The sequence below is a fragment of the Talpa europaea genome (genome assembly GCF_964194135.1).
Source record: "Talpa europaea genome assembly, chromosome: 3".
Taxonomy (NCBI): Eukaryota; Metazoa; Chordata; class Mammalia; order Eulipotyphla; family Talpidae; genus Talpa; species Talpa europaea.
Window position 1 is genome coordinate 52,928,859 of NC_140069.1, and position 11,904 is coordinate 52,940,762.

General features: G+C 34.5%; 1 protein-coding gene across 2 annotated transcripts in view; it reads right to left on the minus strand.

Moving 5' to 3' along the window:
• Positions 1-10,569, minus strand: part of MTFR1 (mitochondrial fission regulator 1) — a gene marked incomplete at its 5' end in the record, with an annotated part of 33,797 nt that extends 23,228 nt beyond the window's left edge. Inside the window, 2 exons of one of the 2 annotated variants that reach the window (XM_084229649.1) lie at positions 2,665-2,763; positions 10,504-10,569. In XM_084229649.1, the coding sequence (XP_084085775.1) occupies positions 2,665-2,763; positions 10,504-10,569 (165 nt within the window). The remainder of the gene's footprint in view (positions 1-2,664; positions 2,764-10,503) is intronic. The other variant, XM_084229650.1, reaches the window with a different exon arrangement.
• Positions 10,570-11,904: the final 1,335 nt, after the last annotated feature.

The window sequence follows — 11,904 nt, forward strand, 5'->3', positions numbered from 1 at the left end:
TATTTCAGTCAATCTTCCTGTTCTGTTCCCCGCTCTATCTCTGGTGAATTCTTTCACCCCCTGCACCTCCAGCCTGTACCCCAGCTCTTGTATGTATAAATAAATGAATCTTTAAAAAAAAAAAAACACTTTTATCTCTAGCTACCAGAAGATGCGCTTTATGAGTATGACATGATATCAAATAAGCTCACAAATACACGTCTGAGTTTTGCAAATTGTGCATTAAATACATCTTCCACACTCCATATGCTAATCTAATATTTAAAATTAGTATACATACATCTAACAATGGGCTGATATCAAAGATCTACAAAGAACTCATACAACTCATCAAAAAGAAAACAAAAAACCCAATCATAAAAAGGGCAGAAGAGCTAAACAGGGACTTCTCCAAAGATGACATACATGCACATCAAAAATGTTCATTCTCACTTACTGTCAGAGAAATGCAAATCAAAACCACAGTGAGATACATCGCATACCTGTAAGAATGGCCTATATCAAAACAACCAAAAATAACAAGTGTTGGTGAGGATATTGAGAAACAGGAATTCTCTTATACTGTTGGTGGGAATGCAGACATAGGTACAATTCCTATGGAATTTGAAGGTGAAGATGTACTTCCACATTCACTGCAGCACTATTTATAATAGTCAAGCCATGGAAACAACCTAAGTGCCCATAAACGAATGAGTGGATCAGGAAGATGTGGTATGTATACACAATGGAAACTACTCGGTTATCAAAAAAGTCTCTCTTACCATTTGGAGCAACATGGATGGAACTGGAGGAGGTAATGCTAAGCAAAATAAGTCAGAAGAAGAAAAACAAACACCAAATGGTGTCACTTATATGTGGAATATAGAGGAACAAAACAAGTGGTGAGATAAAGCCAAACTAAGAACTAATCCTAGAAAACTATGAACTGAGGCTACCAGAGGAGGAGAGAAGAGAACAAAGCAAGGAGCAAATAGACTATGGTGGTAACTATGGTTGTTTTGGTGGTGGGTGCAGTAAAGTCACAACACCTGACGGGGGAGATCCTATACTTCTAAAACACAAACAATGCAAACCAATGTTATCAATAAATAAATAAATAAATTGGTATACACATCTATTTTACTTTGTATTATTAAATATTAAACTAAAAGATTTTGTCTTATTACCGTTGTAGAGATTTAGTAAAAAACAAGAACAAAGTTATGTGATACATATCTAAAACTGTAACAAGAATAAGGAACAAAAGCCCAAGTGAAGTAACAGCAACTTATCTCCAAATAGAGAAAATAGCTGCTCCTTTGGTGCTAGAAGAGAATATTAAGACTTGCATGTTGAAAAGTATTCCTAATTCAGCGTTTGACTATCACCTCATTCAGAGAACCACAATGACCTCTTTGTCTTGACATTGCCAATGGTTTCTACAATTAGTGCTGAGCTTTAAACCACAGATGAAGAAAACAACTTCATGGCATCCATAGGGGCATCTAAAAATAAACTAGGGGTTATTTACTTTGTTTTTGTTGAGTCTCATCAGCTCTTTGTAGATTTTTGTGATCACTCCTTTATCATTAGTGTTGTGTGCAAAAATCTTCTCCCAACCGGTGGGGTGTCTCTTTGTTTTGGTTGCTGTATCTTTTGCTGGACAGAAGCACTTTAATTTGATGTAGTCCCAGCTGTTTATCTTTGCCTTCACTATCACTGCTTTGGGTGATGTGTCTTTAAATATGTTACTGAGGAATGGCATTATTACTCCGCATTTAAAAAGATAAACTCATGCACTCTGCAGCAACATGGATGGAGCTGGAAGGGATCGTGCTCAGTGAAATAAGCCAGAAAGAAAAAGAAAAATACTGGATGGTCTCATTCATAGCAGGAATTTAGAAAACCTAAATAAGGGACCAGGAAAAAGACTAATTATAATTAAGTAAAAATCAAAATCATCAAGCAACTATAAACCAGAGACACACTACGGGGGGGGGGGAAGAGGGAGTAGGATCAAAACAAGGGGAGGGTGGGAATTGTACGGGACTATAACCAAGATAAAAATGCATACATTGTGCAAAAATGAAAAATGATGTAAAAAATATATAAAATTTTTAAAAAATAAAAAAATCAAAAATCAAAAAAACAAAACTGAGTTGTATACTTCAAATGGATGAATTTTATAATATGTAAATTAAGTCTAATAAAGTTGATAAAAAATGCAGAGTACAGTCTGTAGTTGAAAGAAAAAAATAGTGGTCTTTGAAAAAAATAAATTAAAAAAATAAAAATAAACTAGGGCAACACAGTGGCTGTTTGAAGAGGAAGCTGTAATAACTAAAGAAAGTAATGGTGATAACCTGACCTACTCAATATAAGGCCTATGTTTGTCACTTGGGAATTAACAACTGCTTGGCTTAATATACGCTTCTAAATCTTTGAATATATACTCTTAGAATAAACATCTTAAAAATCTTGAGTAGTCAAAAATAAATAAATAAATAAATAATCTTGAGTAGTCACTTCACAGAGACTAAAATTAGAAAAACTGTAAGATTATCTTCTTTTATTAATAATCGTATCAACAAGGATAAAAGATGACAAAAATATTTTTAAACTGTCCTATTTATATTGCTGATGCAAATATTAATAAAGAATTTTGAAATATATAAAACAAAGTACCTGAAACTGAATTCTTGGACACTGAATCAGAGATAAATTAGTACCAATCTTCCTTACAATACTTCGAGATGAACCGTATGGCTTCCCAGACCAAAGTACCTGAGGAAGGAGGAAAACCCAAAAGTTAATTATAAAACTTTTACAAAACTCTTAATATAAATAAAGCACTGAACATACTGACACATTAATTACAGAATCCCAATGCCCTAAATGTATGACAAATAAGCTAATATTCCTTAATTCAAAATTTAAAAAGGTATTAATGTAGTAATGTTTAATATAAGCATACTAAATATAACTGAAATAATACTATTTAAAGTAAAATTTTTTATACTATTCTTCAAGAAACACTTATCTTTTCTGCTATTTTTAGTTTTACAATTTTTATATATACAAAAATTATTATATTAAAAATTACATATATTAAAAAATTATATATATAAAAATTTTAAGAACGATGAACTACTTTTGCTATAATGGACTTTTCAAAACAAATCCAAATCAGTACAAAGTTCAGATGCTGAATTTGTACCATGCAGGGTGCTGCATTTAGTTTATTGCACAAGAGTACCTGGCTGAATGGAGGCTGAAAGTCAGTAATATTGAATCTTCTTGTGGTGCCTGTCCCCAGGGAAGAGATACCTTTTCCTAATTTATACAAAAGTATTAAATAGGCCAGGGTGGCCAAATGGGTAAACATTTCAGATGAAATCATCATGCTTATAAGACATGCAATGCTTGACACAAAACCAAACCAACCCCCGAAGCAAAAACAAAAACACATGTAGAAAGTTAAATCTTTACAAATTGTACCTTCAAACTTCTCCCCAAGTAATGATCGTTCCTTAAAGAGAAAAACTATCCATTTGAGTGCTATACTTGAAAGCCTGGACAGAGAGGTAGAGATGTAGTATGCTATTAAAAGCAATTTCAAAAGAAACAAATGAGAATGATAACTGTTACACTTATTTCATTATACTACAATAATATTTAATTGTATCCTAAAACTAAATAAAGAGTATCAAATCAGCTGGCAAATATTTTGAGTAATGGACATTTTCCCCATTTTAAGGAATGAAATCACTCTAGCAAAAAGAGTATGACTAAGGAAAAAATGGCTTCAACACATAACCCAAAGTAGACCTTCAGATCTTTCTAAAAGCATGCACATTTAAAATGCACAGCACAGAAGCTGTTTGATTTCTTAGATTTTAGCCCAAAATCAATTTAGGCAGGCCAGTAAGAGTCAAAGGATACAAAAGGATAATGGGGTTTTATGTAACACATCTCACATATGCCTCAATTTTTATATAATTCTTATCAGTATGTTCAAAGTTTCACTAATTTTTACCTGGGAGTTTCAGAAAATACTGTAACTTACACTATAACCAACAAAAATGGTAAGTTTTGCTTTAGAAATATTTATGTTAGAGGGATGATACAACTGGAAAACTGTATTAAATTTGGTTAAGTTTCAGCACTATCACCACTACCACCTGAGTTTGATCCGCAGCCAGGGAGCCAAACCACATACATGCAACAGACCTCTCCTGTTCTCGCCCGCTGCTCCCCTCAGCAGTGTATTGCAGTAAATCTGCCTGTTCTGCTCCCTATTCTGTCTCTGGTGAATCCTCTCACCCTCTACTCCCAGGCTTCTGGCTACACCCCAGTTCTTTTATGCAAAAAATAAAATAAAGCAAATTAAGGAAAAACAGGATATCAATATTGAAATACTGTTATTAAAGAAAGAACATAAGAGACAGTTTTTTTAAAGTTTAAAAGAGAATTACCTGTAGATCAGGAATGTATATTGTTCACACCATGATCATACACACATGAATTATATAACACATGCACTAAGAGAAAACACATGCCTACAGAAAAACTGGAAATATACTTTCACAAAGCCATATAGGCAGCCTAGAAAAAAATTAGAATGTGGGGGAAAAAAACTTGTGCAAGTAATTCTAAAATAGACATTAAACTCTTTATACATTTTAATAGGTCTTGGTCTTTTAAAATTAAATCCATTTGGCAATATCAACTACATCATTTGTCATTTCTCATCTTGAATCTTCTAGTCAGAAGTCAAAATTCTCCTGTGACATACTAGTGGAACGCTATTTATGCATCATAATATCCAATCACATAGTCAGGGATAAATCTCCTGCCCTTCCAGTAAGCAAAGATCTTGTCTGTAGATGAAAAGGACAAAAAGTTCACAAAGAAAAATTTTACAAAGGATTTGTCAAGGTCAAGAACAAAAGTTTCTGCCAGCTTTTAGCATTCTCTGCTATGTATTCTACAGGACTATTTTAGCTCCTACTTCCCATATGCTTAATATCAGAAGGAAAGAATACCACGCTCCTTCCACAAGAGAAGGTGAAGAGCGACTTTACTTTTACTCACAAGGAGTAAGATTAGTTGGATTTCTACAAAGTTAAAAGAAGTAAAAGAACAGCTTGCTTTATGTTGATTATCTTTTCAATTATACACAGTAGACTAATATAACGTTTTCTGTTACTTGTGAATGAGCTAGCACTTATCACAATGAAATATGAAGCTAGGGGCCATGTAAATGAATGGGTAGATTTTTTTTTTTTAATGGGTAGATTATTAAGAAAGAAAAGTCATAACCTTTACTGGATTATAGTGAGGGGAAAAAGAAGTCAACTTCTAGGAACTCTAAAACTATGTCTTACTTTTCTCTATTCAGTAATGGGGGAAAGAAGGGGTGGGATACCGTAAAAGGCTGTGAGGAAATAATGAACAGATGGTACTGGAAATCACCATCTGTGCAGTGGGAAGTTACATGACCCAAGTTCATCTCCTTACCCTAACTGGTGGCTGAACTGTATTTTGTCAGTATACTTGTTTAGAGAAGGAAAGACATCCTCAAAGATAAACTGTCATTAATATTTCAGATGTAAGAGAAAAGGGCAGGGAAAAAAATGTCATTACTAGACAATTTGATTTCATTAAGAAGAATTCCATTCCATTAAGATATAATTAAATAAGTTATTAAACAAAAAAAGGCTTTATTTATAAGAACTGACAATCTAATAATGAATCTATGTGTGTGTGTTTGCATGTCTGTCTAATAATGACAGTCCATAACATTTAGCAACAATGTTTGAAAGTGATGACAGCAAGGCGGAAGATGACAACAGGAAAACAATTTCTTCTTTTTGAACATAGTGAAATACTACTGTGGAAGTGTTGAGGAGTGTGTGTGGCTAGAATCTGAAGCTGTCATCTGTTTCATCATGATGACAACTCAAGCTTTATGTGGTAATGTATTTGTTATAGACTGATTCAACCTGTATTACTATGAGAGGTACTACTTCATACAAATTTAATTCTAAGTAAATACCTTTTTTTGTTCCCCAAGATAAACTATGTAATATTACCACAAGGGATTCTTCTTCTGGGATTCACATAAACCTAAAATTACAGGCAAAACTGTGTGTGTGTGAGTATGTGTGTGTGCGTCTGCGTTTGTATAAAACATTTTTCTGGGAAGGAGGTCAAACCAAATAAAGTATAATTTCTTAATTCCAAGAGAGCCAGGAGAAAATAAAAACAGTGTTGAGGGAGAGGAGCATAAAGAGAAAAATGAAACTCTCTAACAATTTCAAAAAATCTAACACTTTGCTCATGTCTCTTCTTCCTTACTCTGAACTCCTAGTCACATTCACATTACTCCTACAAAAGCAAAAAAGGTAAAAATAAGGGTACAGTTTATAAGTATTCCTGGAAATATAGTACTAATATTAGATACTTGCTATAACTTTTTTTTTAAACAAAATACTGATCAGTCAGAATCACAGTTGCTTCATTTTATTCTTGCTTTTTCTAGTTTAAAAACACCTTTGCTCAAGAACATTAATACAACAGATGAGAAGGTTTGGATTGATGTGAATATATGGTTTTTTTGGTTTTTTTAAAAGATTTATTTACTTATGCATACAAGAGCTGGGGTACAGGCCAGAGGTGTGGGGGATGAGAGGATTCACCAGAGACAGAGTAGGGAGCAGAACAGGCAGATTAACCAAAGTACACTGGTGAGGGGAGCAGTGTGCGAGTCAGGAGAGGTCTGCTGTACCATGTGGGTTGCTCCCTGGCTGGCCAGGAATCGAACTCGTGCTGCAGTGGCTGCGGATTGCTTCATAGGTTGTGTCTTAACCCCTGTGCCACCAGGGAGGCCCTGATGTGAAAATATGGTTTTAAATTCAAACAAGTATTGAGGCAAAATGGAGGGCAGTACAGAAAACACATAGAGACCATGGGAGCATAGAGGTCTGGCTTTAAGTAATAGTAGGAGTAATAATAATAATAATATAGTAATAATAATATCATAAAGCTGGCCAAATTACTGGTTCCTCTGTATTTCTGTGTCCTCTCCTACACAATGGGACAATACCTATTTCATGAGTAAATAAACAAGCATTAAAGGAGTTAAGGTTTTCATGTAATGTTTTTTTTTTTTTTTTTTTAATAGAGGCATGCTTTATTTATTTGTTTGCTGGTTTGTTTGTTTGTTTGGTTTATACATGCACTGGGTACAGTCAGAAGCGCGGGAGGGTGAGAGAATTCACCAGAGCCAGAGCCGGGAGCAGAGCAGGCAGAAGGACCGAAGTACACTGCTGAGGGGAGCAGCGGGCGGCAGGAGAGGTCTGCGCACCATGTGGGACCCTCCTCTGGTGGCCGGGGAGCAGCCGGGGACCGAACCGGCGCCGCAGAGGCCGCGGGCAGCTTCGCAACCCAGCGCTCAACCGCTGCGCCACCGGGGAGGCCCTTCATGTAATGTTTTTAATAGATAGTACTAGTATCCTTCCTGTTTTATTATAGGAGATAGAAAAGTTTACTGAAAAGAGGAAGGATTTTGGAATCGGCATTGGGTTCGTATCACAGGTTTGCTTCTTATTAATCAGATAAGTCAGGTTAAGGCAATTAAACATTGTGAACCTCAGGTTCCTCATCTGTTTAAAAAAAAGAAAACACTATTGCAGTGACAACACATAATATATAAAGGAACCAGATATAGTAAGCCAATCATGGGTGGCTATTAAATCACTGCTGTATATAATAAAATACAGAGTTAATCATCACCAGTTGTCCTAAAGGCAAAAACACATTCCTGATGACAACACTTGGAACATTTTTTAAACATTAAAAAAAAATAAATAAAATATGCCACGGATGAAGGTTGTTTCTCTCTTGAATTACTGAAACACAGCATCAAATTCATTTATATGTAAAACCTACAAGAAAATAAGTACTTATCACTGAAAGGTAGCAATATAAAAATTGTTTTTTTAATTTTCAAATGCCAAAGGTAAAATCTTTTTATTTAATTCCTATAAATTTAGAGATCAATTTGGCTTTCTTTTTAATATCCAAAAGTGCATGTTCATTATAAAAAAAAGGAAAGGATGCTTGCACAGACACAAGAGCTGTCCCTTTCGTTAAAAGAGATGCATGCATAGACACAGTCAGTCAGTCTTGGGAGGAGAGTTACTGCCGGTTTGCAAAGGGAAAAGTATGTGAAAAGAAACACCTGTATAGACACAGGTGGGCAGAAGAGCTGTATTTTGCCTCGATTAGGCTTTATTAATTCATGAATAGGGCAGCATCCTATCTCTGACCCAAAGGTAAAATCTTGCAGGGAGACTATACCTTTTCATTCTTAGCCAGCAAGTTAAGATCTTGGGAACTAAAGACAGAAAATAACTCCAAAAGATCCAATTGTTTTATGTAGGAAAAAACCTTATTTTTATATTAACTTTTCATTAACAAAGTTTGCCTATGTTACCCTCAATACATTAAAAAAATGATCTCATTTCTATTAGTAGGAAGGATACCCAGCTGTTAATACAATATTGAAAGCATGCTAGTGCTGTCTTACTTGGTCTATTCTCTGATGAAAGCCACTCATTTTACAGCTCAAAATGAACTAAGCTAAAAAAACGAACAAACTAAACAAAATGTGTTATCGGTCTCTGCAACAGAATTATGGGCTTTGGCTTGTCAACACTGCTCACATTTGCCTGACTTGGGGTGGGGAATGACAGAGCAAAACTACAAGGAGCTAACCATTATTGAATATACCGACATTATAAACAAGCCACTGTTGCTGAGTGTCTTACATTCAATGTCATTTAACTCTGCATTAATAGTTGTTCTTATCATTTGTTGATGAAGAAAGTAACTGGCAGAGATAAATTTCAGGTCCAGATCTGTTTGAATCCAGGACCCACAATCTTCCCACTAAACTGTTTTTCTTACTAAAATTACAAAAAAATAGAAATCATAAATTGTGAAGTTCTAATTCTGAGAAATCATAAGCAAAAAAAGCAGCTTCCCTTCTTTCGAAAGCAAAAAAAAATTCTGCTGTTAGTACTGAAATGTTTATCTATCCTACGTAGTCAAATGAAGGTAAATAACAAATAAGAAATGAAGTAGCTGCATTAAGTGAAGTCTAAGACATAACTGGAAAAGATAAAAATACTATAAACTTCACAAACTATTTTCTTATTTATCCATAAGTTAATAATCTCAAAGTCATGTTCCCATTTTTTTAAAAGGTAAATTTTTTGGTTCTTCGCTTTTTGTTTTTAATTAAGAAAATTTTGATATAACATTGGTTTATAATATTATATAAGTTTCAGGTACACAGCATTATAATTCGACATTTGTATATACTGCATTATGGTCACCACCAAAAGTCTAGCTTCCATCTGTCAACTGGTTCTTTGCTTTTTACTTGCAAAGAAAATAAATATAACTTTGAGAGATTTGAGGGGTTCAAAGATGAACTTTCTTTTAAGATATGAGAAGACACAAAAACAATAAAAGTAAAACTGCATTAAAAAGTATACTCAGGGCCCATCTGGTGGTCTTAGGGTTAAGTCAGTGCTATCACCTCTATGGCCTGAGTTCCATCCCTGGCCAGGGAGCTAACCCACAGATGTCGCAGCAGACCTCTCCTGTCTTGCCTGCTGCTCCCCTCAGCAGTGTATTTCAGCCGATCCGCCTGTTCTGCTCCCCTGTTTGATTCCGGTGAATCCTCTCACCCCCACTATCTCTGGCCTGTACCCCAGTTCCTGTATGCATAAATAAATCTTTTAAAAAAAGTATATCCATATTCAAATTATGTAACTTGCATATATCTTAAGTAAAACTTAGCTCCATGTTAAAAAAAGAATTCCATGTTACTGACAACAAAACATTTCAATGTGAAAATGAAAAACAATATTCCACCAAAAAAATAAAAGCTTAGCAAAACTATTTTCAAATAACTTTACACTGAACCTGAACAAAATTTATGGACTAGTAAGTAGAAAATACTTTTAAAAATGTCAAGAGCAGAACTAGTACCTCTGGTACGGCATAACCATATTATACCAATTTTTCCTTCATATCTCTACAAACCTTATTTTGGGAGACATAACTTATATTATAAACAGCTATGGGATAAATCATATTAAACAGTATTCAATAGTAACCATTATATTGATACAACACCCAAAGTTGTCAAATGCCAAGTCAGTGATTTGGCATTTGACAAATCACAATCACTTTACTCAGTGATTTCTATATACATTTAAAACTTTTTTCACTAATAACAAATGCATTGCTTTTAACAGTCAGATGAATATTTTCAAAATACCCCAAGTTACTCCCTTAATTAGGATTAAGATTTATATCTAAGTAGTAAGAAATTTAAATAGTACATAAATGGTAAATTTAAAATGTTGGTGTAATAATATATTTATCTCACTTTAACATTAAAACATCTAAAAGCCTGGATTTTAAAAATATATTTTGAGCACTCACCGAATGCATGCTTAATCCAGCCTGTTGGAAAATCATCCTAATTAGGCGCTTAATCCAGTCAAGCATTTAGATAGCAAGATGTCTCCAATTTTGCATTTCAAGTACTTCAGGCATACATAGCAGCACATGGTCCATAAAGCACACTGAAATTTTAAAATGCAAATAGTAAAATGAAAAAAACTATAGTATACAACATGTCTCACAAAGTTTGGATTAAAACACTTTAAAACTGTGTGTAATATACTTGAGAAAACAAAATTTGTTTGTGATAAGCTCTGAAAAAACTAACACAAGATTTCCTCTTTTTAAGTATTTTTCCCGCAATTATTTGGAAGCAACAGAGCCTACTGTGGCAAGTTTAAGAAGGAAGTATATTTATGAAAAGATATCTAATAGATACCAATCTTAGGAGAACATGGCTTATAAGATACACAATCATGAAAGAATTAAAGAATTACAGCAGAATTGGATTAAGGACGACAGCATGACAACTACTACTGTTATTCCTGACAGATGAGAGTCTATCAGCTCCTAATTTTCTGTGTGACTGGCTCCTGAATTGCTGCCCACTTGGTGATTTGCTTGACCAAATCTACCTGGCTATAGTTACAAGGAGGTTCTGTTTCCCACCAAAAATTATAAAAGAATTTCACAAATATGAAACAGGAATTCATATACTAGAAGGTCAAAAATAATGACAAAGTGTTTTACACTCCCTGGCACTATAACCCATATCACAGCCCCTTTCCCATCAATATACTGTGTATCTGATATAACTAAAATGTTAACTCATATAACATAAACCAGTTCACTGAATGTTTTGGTTTCCAACGTGGCAATGAGTTTACACGTGACTATAAGGCAGTGTACTTAAGCAAGGCAGTCTTGCTTATTAAAAAGCAAAATAGCTGAAAAAAGTGTTTGTAGTGATATATTTAACTGCATTCTAATATAAGCTCATCCCACCAAGAATGAGAAAACTAAGGACTTGTGGAATGCAAGTCAAGAACTTTACAACAGTCATAAGCACTGATTAGAAATATAAAGTTCATGTATAATTATGAAAAGGTCATGACATGAAACAAATATATTTGAATGTTACTAATACCTATTATTGGTGATAAGAATGAATAATTGCTCTAAAAGTTAATGGGAATAAGAGGAACAAAGGACTAAATACGTCAAAGTGGAAAATGACTGGCATAAACCTGGTCAGAGAAAAGGGATGGCTTTAGGTAGGATTTAAAAATATCCCACTTTTTGGGCCTCCTCAGTGGTGCAGCTGGGCGAGGGTCCCACATGGCGCGCAGACCTCTCCTGCGGCCCGCTGCTCCCCTCAGCAGTGTACCTCGTCAATCTGCCTGTTCTTATCTCCCCTCTGGCTCTGGTGAATTCACTCAC